This window comes from Haliotis rubra, unplaced genomic scaffold, assembly GCF_003918875.1.
Source record: "Haliotis rubra isolate DU_JTF1 unplaced genomic scaffold, ASM391887v1 Scf1879, whole genome shotgun sequence".
NCBI classification, from domain to species: Eukaryota; Metazoa; Mollusca; class Gastropoda; order Lepetellida; family Haliotidae; genus Haliotis; species Haliotis rubra.
In genome coordinates, this window is record NW_025765868.1 from 34513 (window position 1) to 56612 (window position 22100).

The 22100-nt window shown below is 42.6% G+C and overlaps 1 protein-coding gene across 1 annotated transcript; it reads left to right on the forward strand.

The window, feature by feature from the left end:
• The first annotated feature begins 111 nt into the window (after window positions 1-111).
• LOC124274111 (ganglioside-induced differentiation-associated protein 1-like) lies at window positions 112-17508 on the forward strand. The gene is made up of 5 exons (XM_046709430.1): window positions 112-246; window positions 3520-3715; window positions 5461-5631; window positions 6220-6420; window positions 17420-17508. The coding sequence occupies exons 1-5, from the start codon at window positions 148-150 to the stop codon at window positions 17506-17508; spliced, it is 756 nt and encodes a 251-aa protein (XP_046565386.1). The 5' UTR covers window positions 112-147.
• Window positions 17509-22100: the final 4592 nt, after the last annotated feature.

A 22100-nucleotide genomic window follows, 5' to 3' on the forward strand; every position in this document is an offset into this window, starting at 1 on the left:
ATATTTGTGAAATAGCTTCATTCTAATACTCAAAATATAGCCACGAGCGGCACAAATCTATAGACAACCAAGACTCCCTACATCTACTTGTATTTCCAATACCAGAGAATCATTCAAGGGAGATAATCTGGACATTCACATGTCATTATGGAGGGTAAATCTCAAGGCAGTACAGACTTATCCAGCGATATTGATTCACAAAACATAACATGCTTCTATTTTCCAACATCCTTCTCATCACAGAAAGTGAGTGCTATGGGTTTCGCGTTCCCTTGTTGTGGGTTGGTGTGTGGGTTTAAAATGACATACGATGCATTTGTCAGACTCGCCTGCTTTCAATGTCATCATTAATTTTGTGTGCTGAATTTACAAATTCAAACACTGTTTAACACTGACTTGCTGATCGGACAGTACTATTGATGCGACCTTCTATTGAGCCAGCTCTGTGCATGATAAATGTGATTGTAAAGAGAATGTCATTAACAGCTATACAGTAGCCCCAAACCTCACCAATACCAGGGGCAGGGATAATCTACAACAGGGATAGGTCACTCGCTTGCTTTCTTTACCATTTGTACTAATTAGCGTGTGCCTCGTCATGCTCCAACGCACACAGTGACTTGATTCGTTCCCAGCGCCACTTCGGCTGCGTTTAACAGTACTTCAGCCAGTTTATTGTATCAGTCGGAATTTTACAATGAATGATGAAGAGCAAGAGTTATATGTGAATGAATGAAAGAAATAAAGAAAAAGAACAAAACAAAGAAATACAGACAGACATTTTATTTCAGTAATGTAGGCCCTTGGCCCATAATACAACATAGTGCAATTATAAAGAATACATACATGCTGGATATAGGATGACGATTGGAGTACAGGGTCAATTGATAGTAGTAGTGGATTTATGTCTTAGTTTTAATACGTTGGATAGGAATGTAGTTAATGATTTTAGATAATTTATGTCGTTGCGAGTAATTAAACGCACAAAAGTTTCAATTGTTGGAGGGTGGGTCTGGTGGGTTGTGAAACATTTATTTCTTATTTCAGAATATTTACCACAGATGAGTAGAACATGGAACTCATCTTCAACATAGTTTAAACCAACAGAGTGGCAGTAAAGGCAGAGACGTTGATCATAGGGTGTATTTGTGTGGCGGACGGTTTCCACTGCTAATCTAAAGTTGTTACAGGGGAACATAGCCATAACTTTCCTTTGATATGGGAGGAGGTCACATGACAAGTGTTCGACATTAAGTAAAGATTTAAATTGTGAATAATATTTACATTTAGATGACGAGTCAAGTGAGGACGCCAATTTTGAAGGAAGCAGTCATAAAATCGCTGCTTGAAGATGGATATAAATGTTTTAATGCAGCCAATTTCTTGTGAGATCCATACAAACCCAAAACCATACTGAAAAAGAATTTGTCTTATATGTGAAGCCCAAGTAGATTAATTATTATCATCGAGAGATTTGAGCATTTGGTAGGCCTGATAAGGAAGTCTATGATGTTGTAGCTGCAACAGTCTGCACCAGTACATTATTGATCTAGGGGTATAGTGGTATTGCAGTGAGAGTCTGCCACACTCTCCAAGCACCATGCTATTGTTGGTATACTTGCTGACTTTGATAAAGTCTTACAGAACTTAAAATGTACAGTTTCAATATGTCTGCAATAAGTGGTTCCCCAAATCTCTGATCCTTAACACAGAATAGATGTAATCATGGAGTCAAATATCTTAAAAATGTCCTTGGGATTAATACATCCAAAATGTTTCTGGTAATTATAGATGGAGAATATAGCTTTGCTAAAGAAATACATATGTGAATGAATGAAATAATAAATGATACACACGGCCATCCCTCCCCAAACATGTTAAAGAACGCAAAACTATCGCTGGAACACATGTGTTAACATCAGCTGTCCTTTTTAAAAAAAATCTACTTTGATACATTTTTTTACATTAGTAATTAATTCAGATATCTTACTGCATGTGTGGAATGGCATGGACATTGACAGAATGTTAACTGACACTGTCACACACCCCTCAAAAACAGAAAGTTTAGAACTATCACAAAGCGTTGTAAACACCTTTCCAGTTTTGTCAAGTACTAAGTTCAACAAGAAAGAAAGCAGTTTTAGAACTATAACACTCAAGCATCACAAGCATCAACGGCGGATCAGAACAGATCGGCGATATGTCATATTTTTCACACACCTCAAATACACCCTAACAATTTTTTTATAATTATAAATCTATCACTATTACTTGCAAACACCTTTCACCTGATGGTATATTCCCCTCATAAAAATTAAAGGTGTATGTGATAGATGTTTTAGAACAATAACTAGAAACACTCAAACAATGCCCTGTAGTGTTTCAATGGCAGATCGGCGATATGTCATATTTTTCACACCCCTCAAATACACCCTAACAATTTTTTTTAGTTATAAAACTATCACTATTACTTGTAAACACCTTTCAACTAATGGTATATTTCCCTTCTAAACATTAAACGAATATGTGAAAGAACTTTTTTTAGCGATAGAATTTAGTCTTTCTTCTCTGTGTACCGAGAACTGAAGCCAGTGAGCTACAACATGCCGACTTGAAACTTTACTACAAATCTACTATACTAATACTGACACTAATAACAATTATTTGACTTAAAATGAAGTGACAGAATAGGTAACTTATCTTCTACATGTAGGTTTTCAGTTGTCACAACACTCAGCGAATGTAATCAGCTGTTGAAAATAAACCAAGCTCAATCTTAAAAACTACGCTGCCGCGATATTGGCTACACTGGTCATGTGACGAGCCGAGGCATACGCTAAGGGGCTTTTCGAGGTGTGACCACTCCCTGTTATATAGTCTCCCTGCCAATACTCAAGGGCCTTCCCAGATAGCATTCAGACGTTGGCCCAACGTTGACAATGGTTTTGCCAACATTGCCAACGTTGGGCCAACGTCCGAATGCTATCTGGGTTGTAACCATAATAATCTTTATAGATAATTACATGTTTCCAGACTTTTACCGTGTTTACTGTTCTAGTAACTAAAGATTCTTTAGTGCTTGAATATGTTCTTTGCCAGTATTCAAGTAAGCAAGACTGAGTTCCTACAGGTCGGCAGAAATTCATGTTAACTTTTGGGAGTACTGCACTTTACCGGGCACAGGATTGTAAAGGGTGCCTAACCCTAACCCTAAACCCTAACCCTAACCCTAACCCTAAGGATCGTAAAGGGTTGTTTGACTCTAAAGATGCAAGTGAAGGGAGACGGAGCTATTACCGCAATATAGCGAGACAGCGCTTGAGACAGTGCGGTAGGGCAAGGGCTGCGCCCAGTAAAGTGCATTCTAGCCTAACTTTTTTCAAAATGTGAATAATACAGGTTCAGTATGAAGTTTTCGTAAGAAGCGATCTGTTGTTTCAATGCCATCATATATGATAAGTTAACACTGTTCAAGCAGGGGAGTCAAGGGTATCATCTTTGTTGCTGTTCATGTTGCAGGTGCTGTTGGCTCTCTATGAGAAGAATGTCCAGTTCAAACCCAAGCTGGTCAGTTTGTTCCATGGTCAGCACATGGAGCCATGGTATGTCCGACTAAACCCTGATGGTGTCCATGTGCCTGTGTTGAAGGATGGGACGAAGATCATCAACAACCCAGAAGAAATCATCGACTACATCGACATGATGTCCGACACTGGTAATGCTAGGCCATATTCTTTCCTGGGTTATGGTTAGGTGAGGTGAGGTTAAATTGAGTTTATTGTCGTGCTTGAGAATATTTTGCTTATATGACGACGTGCATGCGTGTGTATGTGTATGTGCGGCTGCTTGTACTAGCCCAGACTGAAGCTGGTTTTATAGTGCTAGCCCACTGAGATACCATGCCGCAGTGAAGCACGAATACCCCACTCAGACACATTATACTAACTCCGAGCCGACCAGTCCTTGTACCCATTAATGCCCCTGGTTTATGGGATGTGGAGGTGTATATATATATGTTTTCAGTATGTGCCCCAACCCCACTAGTCTGCACAACTAGATTTACTTAAGGTTACAAGCCTCAGTAGCTTGCCTGGCCATATTTTACTGCTGTTGACCCTTTAGGACCAAATCAATTTTACTAGACTTGACTGGGCTTGTTGATAAATTCACACATCACACAAGTTTTTTTGAACGAAACAGATTCAGAAATGCGGTATTTTCTCATGTTTTTGTTTTCATCATTTTCATAGGATATTTTATAACTTTCACTTACAAATATCTCAGACAGTACAAGCTAGCATAGTCATGTTGAGCAAAGGCTTCATTAATGATATATGTTCATTTAAAGAGCAGTGATTTAAAGGTTTTACTTGTCACTTGTTCATTTCCCCAAATGGGTACGATGTGTTAGCATGTTAAACAGGTCTTATCATCTCTTACCGATCTGTCTATCTCTCACAACCAATAGTATCAATTTTTACTAGTCTCATCATCTGTTACTAGTCTGTTCATCTCTCGTCAGTTTACTAGACCACCTCAGTGGTGTTGTGGTTAGAGTGTCCACCTGGAGAGCGGATGGTCGTGGGTTCGATCCCTGGCGACGTCATACGAAAAGGCGTTAAAATTGGTCCCTGCCTGGCGCTCGGCATTAATGGGTACAACAAGGACTTGTCGGCTCGGAGTCAGTATAATGTGTCTGAGTGGGTTATTCATGTTTAACTGCGGCATGATATCTCAGTCAGATAGCACTATAAAGTCTGGGATAGTACAATCAGCCACACATACACACGTTGTCATATGAGCGAAATATTCTCAAGTACAACGTTAAACCCCACTTCACATATACTCACCAGTTTACTAGTCTTACCTTTCTACTCTCATCATCTGTAATGAGTATGAGAATCTTTACTAGTATCATCATCCCTTACTTCTCTTATCATGTCTTACTTCTCTCATCCAAGTCTCATCCTCCTAGTCTCATCAATTTGTATTAGACTCTTCATCTCTCACACTTGGCTACCCGTGAAGGTCCGGGTTAGAATGTGCCTTCAGTAACCCATGCTTGTCGTAAGAGGTGAGTAAAGGGATTGGGTGGTCAGGCCTTGCTGACTTGGTTGACATACCAGTATGTCATCAGATCGATGCTCATGCTGTTGATCACTGGATTGTCTGGTCCCGACTCGATTATTTACAGACCGCTGCCATATAGCTAGAATATTGCTGAGTGCAGCGTAAAACTAAACTCACTCACTCACTCACTCACACTTGGCTCTTTACTCTTTACTCATCACTTCCTTGTGATAATCAGAAGGAAACAAGCAATTCTTCTTTTGTTTTTTAAGGAAGTGGAAACATGTAGATATATGTTTATGTTTAACAATATACAGACTGAGGTTTGCCATACACATCTATGAACCATTTTTTCACTCCATTGAACATCTTGAATATTGCCTGTTCCAGGTCCTACTCTGGTCCCTGACCTCAAGACCTCCCTGGGCCAGTCAGTGGCGTCGGTGCGGGAACAGCTGACAGGTATTCCTGTGGATGTCATCACATATGGCATCATCTTCCACCCCCACCTGTCGGCATCTGGCTGCCGGCTGCCCTTTGCAGTACAGAGGAGCATGAGAGGTAACCTGATGGATCACTTCATAGGAGTACTAGACAGCTGGGCATTGGCACTGTAAAGGTCACAGCATTACATCTTTCTTACCATATTAAAACTGACCACTAAATACTGTTGCATGCCATATCTCACAACACCCTCAATATGATGTCAATCACTGGATTGTCTGGTCCAGACATGATTATTTTTGGCAATTTATGACTGACTGAGTTTGGTTTTACGCCGCTTTTAGAAATATTCCATTAACATCACGGCGGGGGACATCCGAAATGGGCTTCACACATTGTACCCATGTGGGGATTCGAACCCGGGTCTTCGGCGTGACGAGCCAATGCTTTAACCACTAGGCTACCCCACCGCCCCTGGCAATTTATGAAGTGGATATGGGGGAAAAAAAACAATACTTTTTTTTTTTTCTTTAAGTTGACATTTTTGGCCGATAAAACATTAGGATTTTATTTTTTGAGCAGGGAATATTTTTATTTATTTTCTTATTCTTGAAAAAAGACAGTCTTACAGGCGGATCTGTTAAACAAGAAATACAATTGGTCTGGCCTTATCATTAGTTGTAACATTTTTTTTCTTGTCTTCAGAAAACTTTGCCAAACGTCTCTGTTATTTGTCACACAAAGCAACGAGACACCCAAGTTTACGTGATGGTTACCTAGCTAAAAGTCAGACAGCAGCCCAGAAATATGATGTCATCACTGATGAAGAGAAGGTGAAGGGACAACTTGATCAACTGGACAATATTTTCACAGACATTGAGATATTGCTGAGGAGAACAAAAGAAGGTGAAACATCATAGTATTTATGTCTAGTCAATAAAACATTGTCCCTATTTTCAAACTATTGTGGATTGCTATTGCACTAATGCAGCAGCTATGTGTGGATGAGAACAACCTTTCCACTGATTTCTTGTTTTGCTTGAGATGTCCACCACTTGCTAGCTTGTGTTACACGTTTTTTCAGATTTGATTGTTGATTAACATCCCGATCAGCAACATTCCGATAACCTTGGTACTACTGGCACCAGCTCTCTCAGTTCAAACAGATGCATCCCTCATCAGCTAGGGGGGTGTTCTGGGCAGTCTGTCGGTGTCCGGGCGCTGGTCCGAGACCAAAGCCCTCCTTCACATCAATGTATTGGAACAGAGGCCAGTCAGGTTGGTATTCGAAAGCTTCAAGGATCATGTACAGGGCCAGGTGGTTCGTCTTCAGACAGACAACAGTATGGCTATGACGTATATTCTGAAGCAAGGCAGCACGGTGTCTCCAGTGCTCCTTTGGGAGAGGTGGTAGTTCCTCCTGTGGTGCGACAGATACGACTGTCAGGTGATTCCGGTATGTCTCCCGGGGTTGGAAAACATGTGAGCAGACATGGTCACTCGCCGGATCCTGGTCCGCATTAGTAGATGCTCGATCAGAGAATATTCGGGGTTATTTCCCAGTTGTACGGGTCATTCAAGGTGGATCTGTTCATGTCTGGCGGGACAAATCAGATACCAGTGCTCTGCTCTCTGACACCAGACCAGAGGGCATTGGCCTCCAAAGCCTTCCTGCTGGATTGGACAGACAGGGTATTGTGGGCTTTCCCACCACTACCGCTAATCCCCAAGGTCCTATTGCAGCTGTCGACCTTGTGCTGCTGGCACCTCTTTGGCCGACGCAGATCTGGTTTCCGGTGATTCTCAGGTTTCTGGCTCAGCCTCCTGTTCTATTTATTATCTTTACGGACGGACATTCTCACTTACCGGTAGAACGGAGCGCCACACCCGAATCAACGGATTCAATGGGTGGCTTGGCCTCTGTCAGGTCTAATCTCCAGGCACGCAGAATTCCTGCAGCAGTTGCAGACACACATCTGGCTTAGAGGCAGTATAATAATAATAATAACAGTAATGAGAATATTTACGTGCCTTTTCCAGGATTCAACAAATGTTCAATATGAAGATAGGTGGGTCCACTATGTACGCTGGTGTACAGATAGGGGAATTGCAGATCCCTTTTCTTCAGATTTAGTTTGGGTATTGGAGTTCCTTCAGTCCTGTTTGGAAGGTCTTGTGGCCTCGACCATTTGTGGATACTGGATATTTCCACGTTTCACATCCATGTCGATGGTGCTCCTCTGGGGCAGCGCCCTCTCATACAGCGCTTCTTAGCTGGCGTGGATTGGGTTCGACCCGGCCCACCTTTGGATTTGTCAATCATTCTTGATTGGCTGTCCGGTCCTGCCTTTTCAAGCCTGTCGGCTCTCTCCCTTCAGTTGTTGATGTGAAAGACAGCCTTTCTTGTAGTGATGACCTCCAGTAGAAGGGTGGTGATGTTCATGTGATGTCCGCCGAACGGGCACTGATGGTTTTTCATACTGATCAGGTCAGTATTCACCTCCCAGATAGTTACTGCCCTAAGATCTATCATGCTTTCGACTTGACAGCTCCTATCAAACTTCCCACTCTCACCCAGCCTTCACCCATTGGATGTCTGCAAGACTTTCAAGGTCTATATCAAACGAATGAAAGGAATCCATACGGGTACCCAGTTGTTCTGCTGTTATGGTGGTGGGAAGGCTGGCGTCCCTGCTAGTAAACAGACTATATCACATCGGCATGTTTCCATCATTTGTTCGGCTTACAATGCTAAGGGTAAACTTCCCCCTGAGGGGTTAAAGGCTCATTCGGTGAGGGCAGTTGCCACTTCAAAGGCATATGCAGAGGCACTGCCCATTGAAGAGATATGTTCCGCCGCTATTTGGAGCTGGCTGAGCACCTTCATTTGCCACTACCTACTCGACACGCATTCTAAGGGTCGTACTCAGTTCAGTCATTCAGTTATCTCCTGTGGGCAGTGTCCTACCCCCTTGACCTAGTGAGTCTCGTCATTGATTTGGTTCTGTGGTCAATCTGATTATCGACATTCCACTGAAGGCTCATAGCACTACAATCGTGTAACCTTACCACCCTGCTGGGTTTGGTCGGATTATATATGTACCCCAAGGAAGATCTCTTCTAAAATAGAATTTTAAAGAGGTGTAATCGGAACCACAACATTTTTTTTTTTGTTTGGCCTAAATTTAATACCCATCTTACATTGTTGTAGTTGATAACACATGAAATTTCTTCCAACTTCAAACCATCCAATTATGATGTAATAACACAGGAAATAATGGCTTCAGGTATTTAATACAGATTTGAATATCTGAAACAGACCCCAAATCAACCATTTAAACAGAATAATTACAAGGGGTATAAAGTAAATCTTTGTTGGTTTTTCCTTTTCTACTGTAAATCTAAGCAACAGGGTTATTCAAGACAAAGTTGGAGTGGTGAGGCGAGTCTGATAGGGCAAGTCACAAGCTAGCATTAACTAGAGGGGGCTAATGGATTCAGATGACTGGGAAGAAGAACAAACCTACAACTGGTGAGACTTTCTTGTACTACAAGCTGTTACAAAACAAGATCAAAGATGACCTAAGCGGTCCTAATTCAAGTAAGCCAAGCCTTGAGTTACAGGTTTGCTGACATGCAACAAGCCATGGAACCATAAGCTCAAGCCTTTAGTGACCAGCAACACCCTCAATCCTAAGTGCCTTTATCACGTCAAAAGAGCCACACTACCTGCTCATTGCAGTACCTCTTCAAATACATAAATGACTGCAAAGATTTTTTATGAATGTGTTTTTTTCTTATAAGTTCATGCCAGCTATCTGCAAATTTCTTATGATTTGTAACTTTGAAGGGATAACTGGATAACTGTCCCTCCCATTCCCCAGCTAGCACTTTGCAGTGTCACACTGGACTCATAAAGGCCTTCTTAGTGCCAAAGAATACCACCTCTCTTATCCAATTGCTTTCACAGCACACTATTGGAGATTTCTGGTCAGCACATTAATAGAAAGGGAAGTGTACCCCACAGCATCCCCGCAAGACAGTGACAGTCTGGATGAAGGCGATGTCAGCCATCTTTAACAACTGCTGGATGAAGGGACATGGGCCAGTGTTTGAAACTTTGGTGGTATTTCAGCAAGAAGATGTAACTGATGCTGTCAGATAATTTCAGAAGACTGCAACAATTTGGATCAACTGCAATGACAACCTGCCAAACACAATTTTGCTGCTGCTGCTTTTTGCCTCAGGAAGAACCCATTGATGCTGACAGCAGTTATGATGACACCTTTGAGCCGTTGGCAACGTCCATTTGTGATTCATTTAATGGGGCTGAGTGGCTATTGTGCCACAGAGAGAGCACTACAAGGAAGTCTACATAATACAAGCTCATAGTGAATTTTTGCAAACGAAAGGAGGAGGAATGGGACAGTTGAAAACAGACAAAACTCAGTGACTTTTTTAGGAAATAGATATTTGGAATATTTACCAGTTTGGTGTTGGTTTATTCTCTGCTTTGAACAGTTTTCCCATACATATTTATTAGTAGTAATTTGAGACAGTATGACTCGACATGATTATGTATTTCTTATATATAAATCAATATATATATATATATATATATATAAGAAGATGTTTCTGAAATAATCACACAACACGGATCTTCTCCAACATGTTTCACTTTTATCTTCAGGAGATAAAAGTGAAACATGTTGGAGAAGATCCGTGTTGTGTGATTATTTCAGAAACTTCTTCTTATATATGTACTACTGTACGTTCGGTATTCTCATCACTTTCTCTATATATTATATATATATATATATATACATTTTATATACATTACGACTTATGATCTTTTGCTTATCTCCCTTTCCCTTTCGAATGGTAGTGGAACACTTGAATCCCTTGAAGTTCCAGAAGCGGACGTAAAAATACACTCACCCACAATTTGCCTTCTTTTTGGCCTTTCCCGCGCAAACAGTCATGTGACCAGCCTTACTTGTCACTCTCTCCCTTTTCGCCCAAGTGGATGGTTGTGCGAGCACTGGAGTCCCGTATACGGCATTATATCGTTTTTATTTAGGTCCTGTTCTTCAAAATTAGTCTGTGTATGGATTTGGCAATAACTACTATGTATTATAATATGTAAAAAATTTGTAAACATTATTTGTATTTGTGTCATATAATTTCATCGTATGTAACTTTGTTTACATTTCATGAAATCTTGCAGTGTTTGCAGGCTAGGTTATCCGTGGCTGATCCTCACCCTCAATGCCCTTCGTGCATAAAACCATGTTCTTCCAGCTTGCGCTGTACTTATTATGTTGATTTATCCAATCTACAATTTAATCAATATTTGTCTTATATCTATAAGACATGGATTGGGTGAGGAAGTCATCTCAAGTCATGGCTGATAACACAGGAGATCAGCCTGCAAACCGTATGTTGCTTGCTTCTGCTGAAGTTCATAATACTGGTGCTATGTTCAGTACATTGCAGGGGCAGTCTGCTGGTACAGGGGCCAAGAAGAGATCGGCTACAATGCAGTTGACTCCGACCCAAGCTAAGAAAAAAGATGTCATCTTCTTCTACATCACAGAAGAAAGCATCTGTTACCAGATCGGAGGATAAATCTGCGCGGGCTAGTAAGTCAACGCATAAGAAATCCTTCAACGAAGAGATATTACCTTCACATGAAGAAGACGTTTTTGATGATCCCCCATTACTTCTACCCGAAGTACCTACGAGATCAGCGACTCAATCGACTTCTACGACTACTAGATCGTCTCCTGCAACGGTCACAGCAGGCCAGCTGTTTGACGAACTACCACCTACTGCTCAACGTGAAGTCAGGGCACAGAAATCATCAGCGTTCGCGAACGCTTCTTCTATACCACAGCAGCTTCAACCAACGCAGAACTTTGATCTAGGTTAATTTATGAGACAATTCACCAACCAGATGATGACCATGATGGAACGCAGGTTCGAGGAAGAAGCGAAGGCTCGGCAAAGCCTCTCATCTACCGACATCGTGCGCAAACCTACGGACCTGCGTGAACCTACTCCTCAGAGAACTACATCTCAAGACTACGTTGGCGAACGTACACCTTTGCGAAGGTCTCCACAGTCGGACGACTCTGTCATCTTGGAGGAGGATAGAAGTCATGAGATGCCTACTCACCGTTCTACATCTGCGAACCCTCAACGTTCGAGAACATCGAAGGATCCATCTCCTACACCTAGCTCTAGATCAAGATCTCATCTCTCACAGACGTTCGCGAAGTCACTCATCATGAGACAGTGGTTCGCGAAGAGAAGGCTCACATCACAGAAGTTTGCGAAGGGGATACATCTAGCGACAGACGTTTGCGAAGAGAAAGCTCACATCACAGAGGTTTCGAAAGAGATGAATCTACAGATAGAGGTTCGCGAAGATAGGATTCTCAAGAGAGACGTTCTCTTAGGGAGGAATCTTCAGACAGATTTGCGAAAGGATGATGAAGGTTCGAGAAGGGATACAGGTTCGCAGATGGATGATACGCGGATGCCTAGCTCTAATTATCAGGAGATACTGGATGAGCAAGCAGACTTCGTCTTCCCAGACGCAGAGGTTAAAGCTTGGATTGCCAACGGGTTGAACTTGGAGTCTCCTTCTAAGGATAAAGAAGAAGTCTACACTTATATGATGCGTAACGACGACTTTGACTCCGTCACTATCCCTCCGATTGAACCTATATCCAAGGTACCCTCCAACCTACTCACAGCTTTCGGGAAAGCATCCAAGTACCAGAGTCAGCATCTGCCATCATTTAATGTGAAGAGATTCCCCTTACATCATATGGATCCATTTACAAAGGCGCCTGAATGGGATGATAACATGAAGTTAGTCAACGACTCCCGGAACAAGATGTATAAAGTAGAAGATAAAAAGTTATTTCAACTTGATACTGCTACAAGGAGATCCTTCTTCGGGTTGGCCAAGTCCAGAGCCATCAGTGAAGCATTGATCAATAAATTCCAGAACTCAAGTTTGGAAGAGGACAGAATGATATATTTGGTGCTCATAACTCAGAAGAAGGACCAATACTTTTTATCGGACCATCTGGCATCTATATCTGCAGGTCTCACTTTACTACGCAGACAAGGGCTACTTGCATCCTGTTCTTGGAGTGACAGATTCACCCAACCGCTACTTAGGGCTCCATGGGAGGCACCTACTATCTTTGGAGGACAAATAGAGGATGCAGCTAAGGAAGCTACGCACAACTCTAGAGAAGTTATGATGATAAAATCCATAGATACTCTGGCCAACGTCATCCATCATACTTCACAAAAGTATAACAGCAAGTCCAAATATTCCGGCATACAGAAGGCAAAGGAGAAGAAGTACTCAAGCTTCAGAGGCGGAAAAGGATCTTTTCGTCGCCCATCCGGAAATTACAGAGGAAACTTAGGGAGAGAACGCACTCAGAACGATACAGAGAACAACTCAAGGCCACACCTCCGCTAACCCTCAGCTCGATGGCCTTCGACTATGCAGAGGAGCAGGCAGAGAGACTACAAGAATCCATCAACTCACTACTTACGAAGGAGGCGGTAGAGATAATAGATCAGCATCATCTCACTCCAGGACCGCCTCCGTGGTGTAGTAGTTAGAGCGTCCACCCAGAGAGCGGAAGGTCGCTGGTTCGATCCCCGACCGCGTCATACCAAAAGACGTTAAAATATGGTACTTGTTGGTCCCTGCCTGGCGTTCGGCATTAATGGGTACAACAAGGACTGGTCGGCTCGGAGTCAGTATAATGTGTCTGAGTGGGGTATTCATGCTTCACTGCGGCGTGGTATCTCAGTGGGCTAGCACTATAAAACCAGCTTCAGTCTGGGCTAGTACAAGCAGCCGCACATACACATACACACGCATACACGTCGTCATATGAGCGAAATATTCTCAAGCACGACAATAAACCCAATTTCACCTCACCTCACTCCAGGCTTCTACTCCCCAATTTTTCTAGTACCCAAGAAGAACTCCAAGGAGAAGTTCAGACTGATTTACAACATGTGCACATTCAACAAAGACTATCTACTGAAACCAGACAGGTTCAGAATGATCCACCTACCTCAACTCAGACTACTCGTCCGTCCAGCAGATAACATGGCCAGCATAGACCTGCAGGATGCGTATCTACACATCCCCATACATCCGGAATCAAGAAAGTATCTACGATTCCTATGCTGAGGCAGCACTTCCAATGGAACGTCCTACCGTTTGGAACATCTTCGGCTCCGTGGCTATTCACACGAGTAACCAAACATATAGTCGCATATCTACATCATCGAGGTCTACACAATGCCTTGTACTTGGACGACAGCATTCAAGTTCACCAAGATGCCAATCAACTCAGACTACAGCTGAACTTCACGGTCAAGTTGCTCACTCAACTAGGATGGCTGGTGCACCTTATGAAGTCAGAGTTGGAACCAAAACAAGATCTGCAATTTCTGGGGATAAGGTTTATCACAACACAGAATCGTATTGTCGTCCAAGAAGATCGTTGGGTCAAGATACAAGCCATGATTCCACCAGCAGTCATCTCTCCGTTAACACTACGATCATGGCAAGCTCTACTCGGTCTACTAACCTCGGCGCAGGACTTGACTCGCACAGGAAGGTTACAACTAAGACCGCTGCAACAGTTCCTGACAAAACATCTAGACAGCATAGACCCAATCTTGCTGCCAGACAACCTCAAGAGGTATCTACTGTGGTGGACACACAGGTCGAACGTTTGCGGAGGGACCTATTTACAAGAGTCGGCCTTCGACACACATTCTCTATGTAGACGCTTCGATACAAGGCTGGGGTGCGCATCTCAACAATCTAGTTGCATCAGGGAGGTGGTCCAAAATAGAGCAGCATCTTCACATCAATCTGCTGGAGATGAAAGCCGTGATCAACGCCTTACAACTATGGTCAAGCTCGCTGAACAACAAAATGCTGATGATCCACACGGACAACTCTACAGTGGCATTCTCCATAAATCGGCAAGGATCCACAAGGTCTCCAAGCCTGCTACAGCTCATATTCCAGTTGTTCCACATCACGGAGGAAGCAAACACCTGGATAGGCGTGTCACATACCCGGAGCCAAGAACGTACTTGCCGACGCTCTTTCCCGACCACTGCACCCGTCACCTACGGAATGGATGCACCATCCAGAAGCGTTCCTGCTCATCATAAGGGAAATAGGATCGCCTTGCATAGACCTGTTTGCCACGAGGTTCAACAAGCAACTACAGACGTTTGTCGTACCAGTTCCAGATCCTCAAGCCTGGGCAACAGATGCACTGAGCATATCTTGGGAAGGACTAAACGCTTATGTGTTTCCACCCCTGATATTACTACCGGAAGTACTGTTGAAGATCAAACAGACACAGGCGCTACAACTGACCTTTGGGTCGCGCCATACTGGCCAGCGAATGTATGGTTCCTAGACCTAATAGAAGATCTCAGAAGTCCAACAATCAAGTTACCAGATTGGCCGAACCTACTCATACATCCGCACACCAAGCAAGTCCACGGGAACCCACAGCATTCCAGCTACACATGTGGACTATATCAAAACATGTTTGAAGAAAAGAGGAAACTCCGCCTGGGCATCCAAGGCAGTAATGCTAGCGTTACGCAGATCTACTTGTAACCTGTATGATGACAAGTGGCTGAAGTTTGAGACTTATGCAAGGTGGAAAAGTTTCATTGCGATGAAAGCTACTCATCCTCAAGTGGCGGAATACCTGTGTCATCTTAGACAGACCAGACATCTGAAAGGTTTGACATTATCTACATACCTCGCTACCATCAGTACAGTGATTAACATGAAAACAGGCATCAAGTTGACGAAAGAACCAGAATTACTTGCTCTGCTGAGATCTTTTAAACTGGAGGACCAGCAAAAGAAGTTCAGAGCTCCGGCCTGGGATCTGAATGTAATTCTAAGTCATCTTATGAGTGATGCCTACGAACCTCTAGGCCAAACTACCCTTGAGCTGCTGACACAGAAGACTCTGTTCCTGCTTGCGCTAGCCACGGCAGCTCGAATATCAGAGATACATGCTGGACTTTGGTCGAACCAGTTTCGACACGGGGCAACATGCTGCAGTTCATCTAGGACTTAGATGGGACTTCATTGCCAAGAACCAACTACCTGGCCTGCCAGATAGACAGTTCCACGTACCTGCTCTATCTACAATCCTTGGACCATAAAATATAGAGGACTTATCCTTGTGTCCGGTCAGAGCCCTGAAGATTTATCTTCTAAAGACTAAGACAAGGAGATGAAAATTCAAGTGCCTGTTCATCCTGTTATCCTCAGAGACAACAGCAGAAGTCTCAAGAACGACGATATCGTTCTGGATGAGAGCCGTCATATTGAGAGCCTATAAAGCAGCAGGACTATAACCTCCTAGAGCTTCCAGCCCACATGAAGTCAGAGCACTGACGTCAACACTGGCTCTGCATGGAAATTGCTCTATATCTGCAATTATGGAGGGCTGCTTTTGGAAGTCGGACACGGTGTTTGCCAACCACTACCTCCGAGACATAGCCACTGAAGATGTCTCAGGCATTTTGGCCTCTCGTTGTAGCACAGCAACTAACGGATCCTCAAAGGCGCTGAGTTGGAAAATCTCACCCTTTATCACGCTGACTTGTTGATAACTTTTACTAAGGAAAAGTAATAGTTTGAAAGTCCATGCCCACAGTCTAGGACAGGCTAGCATGAGTGATTAAAGATCCTGTACGGGTAAAGATCTTACCTGTACATGAAGGGGTCGCAACTCATTTATGATAAAGATCTTATCATAATCTATGGGTTGTTATAAGATATCTAGTAATAGGAAGATACTAGTTTATCTGTAGCCACATGAATCAACATGATTCAACTTGTCTGAGACTGAAGTAAGACAAGAAAGTGGTCCCCCCAAGTTATAACGGAAGTTGGAAGAATAGGATCACGGAAATGCCGTTTCTCAGTCCCCATGGGGGGGATACAGGACATATCTAAGGACAGCTGATGAATCCATGTAGTGGCTTGACCCACCATTCTATAAGAAAAAGATCATGAGTCAGGATAAGAAAAAATATGTCATTTTTCAAGTAAAATTGATATTTTTATACTTATCCTCACTCATGACGAGAAGCCCTCCCAACCTCCCCACTGGAAACACTTCGGATTTCACAGCAGATCCAAGTGCATGGGCAGAAAATTTAGGAGAGAGTGACGAGTAAGGCTGGTCACATGACTGTTTGCGCGGGAAAGGACAAAAGGGAGGTAACTCATGGGTGAGTGAAACTTCAAAGGGAGGTAACTCAAGTGAGATAAGGTGAGTGATAAGTATATATTTTTGAAAAATTACATACTGTGTAAGTTGTTTGTGGAAACTTCAAAGGTGCATATCTAGCAAACCATATTGCTCTTTCCAATGAAACACAGCCATATTCAATCACAGCTATGGTCTCACATAGGTTTTCTTACACCACCCATCTGGCTTTGTATTGCACTCTCATAGGTTGATAAATCTAAGCAGGTCCTGCAGAAGGATCATGTTCTTCTTCTAAAACATCAGAATCTAAGAACAGTTTGTTTATTGTATAACATTCAGTCATTAACTAATACTATGATACATTTACTCAAGTTATTATTTTATACAGATCCACGCATTATATAGTTAGAATCATAGGCTACATAGATCTGTATTTATGTCACTTTAACTTTGAGAATTACGTTCCATTCATAAACATCATTATGTAACTTGTTGATCATCAGCAATGAATTTGTGTTTAACTATCTTTCCTAGAATAGTATTTCAGAAACATTTGAGTTGACACAAACTACATATTTTATATCTAGGTTCAGAAGATGATGGTGAGCTATGGCTGTTTGGAAAAATGATCACAGCAGCTGACATATCTCTGACTACTTTATTTGCAATAGACTAATGCATTATATAATTTGTGTTGTGAGAGTATGTTTCTTGCAATATTATAACAAATCACAGTGCATAGTTTAATTACCCAGGATGGACCCAAGATGCAATGGAAGTATATTATGTTTTCCTGTTTATTGATAAGGTACCAAAAAACACGTCAAAATCAATATGTGTGCACTGTTCAAAGTTATATGGATTTATTAAGTCACAATAAGCTGCAATTTTTAAAAGAGGGCATTTTTATTTTGAACACTGCATCTGTCTCATAAAGCCACATCAGGGAGTTACAGTCAGGGACTTGTGTACAGAGTTAAGAATAGATCATAGTTTGTGGTCGATGTTACATCTCCGTATTAACCTATATAGAATACCAGTATTATGTCAGACTTGATACTAGTAATTGTGTCAGACTTGATACCAGTGCATGGACATGGAGAGCCACCAAAGAATACAGACAACTTCAATCTTGATTCAGAATTTCTCTTTAAACCCAATTAATGGAATACTACATTATCAAGACCAGTACTACATTGTTAAACAATATTTAGCTGATGTATTTATGAAATGGTTGACTATGTTAGTTTGTTACAGTCATCACATGTCTGAAGTCCTAGTATTTTAGTGTTGTGATGTTGTGTCCCACTATCAAGTTGATGATATGTTCTGTCACCAAGTACTGATGCTGTAGATCATGATCTGCTTCTATCTCTCTTGTCACTTCATTGTGAGGCAGTCGGTGCTCGCTGTAGATCTTGATCTGCTTCTGTCTCTGTTGTCAGTATGAGGCAGTCGGTGCCCACTGTAGATCTTGATCTGCTTCTGTCTGTTGTCAGTATGAGGCAGTCGGTGCCCGCTGTAGATCTTGATCTGCTTCTGTCTCAGTTGTCAGTATGAGGCAGTCGGTGCCCACTGTAGATCTTGATCTGCTTCTGTCTGTTGTCAGTATGAGGCAGTCGGTGCCCACTGTAGATCATGATCTGCTTCTGTCTCTGTTGTCAGTGTGAGGCAGTCGGTGCCCACTGTAGATCTTGATCTGCTTCTGTCTGTTGTCAGTATGAGGCAGTCGGTGCCCACTGTAGATCTTGATCTGCTTCTGTCTGTTGTCAGTATGAGGCAGTCGGTGCCCTCTGTAGATCTTGATCTGCTTCTGTCTGTTGTCAGTATGAGGCAGTCGGTGCCCACTGTAGATCTTGATCTGCTTCTGTCTGTTGTCAGCGTGAGGCAGTCGGTGCCCACTGTAGATCTTGATCTGCTTCTGTCTCTGTTGTCAGTGTGGGGCAGTCGGTGCCCACTGTAGATCTTGATCTGCTTCTGTCTGTTGTCAGTATGGGGCAGTCGGTGCCCACTGTAGATCTTGATCTGCTTCTGTCTGTTGTCAGTATGAGGCAGTCGGTGCCCACTGTAGGTCTTGATCTGCTTCTGTCTGTTGTCAGTATGAGGCAGTCGGTGCCCACTGTAGATCTTGATCTGCTTCTGTCTGTTGTCAGTATGAGGCAGTCGGTGCCCACTGTAGATCTTGATCTGCTTCTGTCTCCGTTGTCAGTATGAGGCAGTCTGTTCCCACTGTAGATCATGATCTGCTTCTGTCTGTTGTCAGTATGAGGCAGTCGGTGCCCACTGTAGATCATGATCTGCTTCTGCCTGTTGTCAGTGTGAGGCAGTCGGTGCCCACTGTAGATCATGATCTGCTTCTGTCTCTGTTGTCAGTGTGAGGCAGTCGGTGCCCACTGTAGGTCTTGATCTGCTTCTGTCTCCGTTGTCAGTATGAGGCAGTCGGTGCCCACTGTAGATCTTGATCTGCTTCTGTCTGTTGTCAGTATGAGGCAGTCTGTTCCCACTGTAGATCTTGATCTGCTTCTGTCTGTTGCCAGTATGAGGCAGTCGGTTCCCACTGTAGATCTTGATCTGCTTCTGTCTCCGCTGTCAGTATGAGGCAGTCGGTGCCCACTGTAGATCATGATCTGCTTCTGCCTGTTGTCAGTATGAGGCAGTCTGTTCCCACTGTAGATCATGATCTGCTTCTGTCTGTTGTCAGTATGAGGCAGTCGGTGCCCACTGTAGATCATGATCTGCTTCTGCCTGTTGTCAGTGTGAGGCAGTCGGTGCCCACTGTAGATCATGATCTGCTTCTGTCTCTGTTGTCAGTGTGAGGCAGTCGGTGCCCACTGTAGATCTTGATCTGCTTCTGTCTCTGTTGTCAGTATGAGGCAGTCGGTGCCCACTGTAGATCATGATCTGCTTCTGTCTGTTGTCAGTATGAGGCAGTCAGTGCCCACTGTAGATCTTGATCTGCTTCTGTCTGTTGTCAGTATGAGGCAGTCGGTGCCCACTGTAGATCTTGATCTGCTTCTGTCTCTGTTGTCAGTGTGAGGCAGTCGGTGCCCACTGTAGATCTTGATCTGCTTCTGTCTGTTGTCAGTGTGAGGCAGTCGGTGCCCACTGTAGATCTTGATCTGCTTCTGTCTCTGTTGTCAGTATGAGGCAGTCGGTGCCCACTGTAGATCTTGATCTGCTTCTGTCTGTTGTCAGTGTGAGGCAGTCAGTGCCCACTGTAGATCTTGATCTGCTTCCGTCTCTGTTGTCAGTGTGAGGCAGTCGGTGCCCACTGTAGATCTTGATCTGCTTCTGTCTCTGTTGTCAGTATGAGGCAGTTGGTGCCCACTGTAGATCTTGATCTGCTTCTGTCTGTTGTCAGTATGAGGCAGTCGGTGCCCACTGTAGATCTTGATCTGCTTCTGTCTCTGTTGTCAGTGTGAGGCAGTTGGTGCCCACTGTAGATCTTGATCTGCTTCTATCTCTCTTGTCACCTCAGCATCAGCAGTTGGTGGATCATGATCTGCCTCTGTCTGTGTAGATATATGCTAGGATAATTTCGGTATACTTAAGCATTTATGGGTCTTTTTACTCTACAGATTGTTTCTTCTTTCATTTTGTACAGATTAAACTCTTGTAATCGTGTATGATACATATAAGGTTCTCTATTTCTAATTAAATGGATGTACTCATATATTGCATCCCAAAAGCTTCACAAGGTTTTTGCATGCTCTGTTTCCTCAGTTTTCCTCAGTTTTCCTGTCTAATTTATCTCCATTCTGTGATGATAAATACAATCCCCTTTCTACCAAAGGTTTGTTTGAGCCTAATTCAGATGTCATGGTGCTAAGACATTCAACCAATTCAAGCAGATTACCCTCACTAGCAACTGGAAATATGATAGAGAGTGGAGGGAATGAGGTGGTGACATCAACTTCTAAACGCAGCTGTGTAAGTGGCCAGGTCCAGGATATTTGTCATAATAAGGTATAATGTGCATGATAACAAAGATTGTTTTGTTGGTTGTTGTTTCTCTTAATTAGACCCAGCTCTTGTAGTTTATGTCAATAGGACAAAAGTCCACATGATTCATGTAAACATGAATATGTCCACTAAAACTATTTTAAAACTTGTTTATGAAGCATGCATGTTTCAAGAAAGAATCTCACTTCTACGCATACTCAGACATGTTCTCAGTTTGAAACATGACCTCTATATTGAAGATGTTAGTTTGGGCCATGAATCACTTTGATGCCTTCACATGTAATGTTTCTTAATGACCTTGTCACGTTATTGTTTGTACATGCAGCTCAATCGGAGACAGTGTCACAAATTTCTTTCTTGTACCAGTGAGCCACAGACAGTTGAATATGTTTTCAGCAAGCATTCAGGTAAAGAGCAGTTCTTGTATGTCGCACAAATGATGTCTCCACTGTATAATGGTGTATGTGAAGATTGTAACTGTTACACACTTCATGTAACAATGCAACCATTGTACAGCAAATGGCTACTGTATGAGTTAATCTGTATGCACAAACCTGTATCAAGGCAACTGTGACAGTGAAGTTGAAGATGTGTACTATTTCCAAGCTTATTATGTATATCATGTTAAATCTGCACTAGACTGAAGGTCAAGGTCATCAGATCATAAGTGTATGTTTGTGTTGTGAAGTAACTGGAGGCATGGGTTTTGTTTTGAAGTTGGACTACATTTGGTGTGTGTTTTCTTAAACCAGATGTAGTATCAGCAATTCGGAAATTAACTCATTAAGGCCGAGAGACGCATATATGGGGCAAAATAATCAGCTCCTCACAGCAAGTGACGTGTTTATGGGGTAGGTAATTAGCAGTTTCTCATAGCGAGAGCCACATACAGTCGTCAACAGAAAGCACCTCATATTCAGCAAGAGACGCAAATGTGTGTCATACTTTTAAAAATCGCACTGTACCTATTATTTCAACCAATTTAGTAGTACTGAGCAAATATTAGCTTTTCTTGCAAGAGATGCTGCCTTTAGTGTCAATCAGAAGAAGTATTTAAAGTGTTTTGATAACAATTGCTAATCATTATCATAGGCTTATACAGCGTTTGGCAAATGAACACATGTCGGCGAGGAAGGGGATTATGATGTTTTTACAGAGGTAAGTGTCTGGTTCTCTTCATTGGGAATGGATACTAAAATACTTTGTATGCACATTGATTGAATTAGATGTAATGGTTTAGAGGTTACTGAAGATTATTTCTTCAACTACCTAATAAATAGGAAACAATATACGAAATTTCAAGAA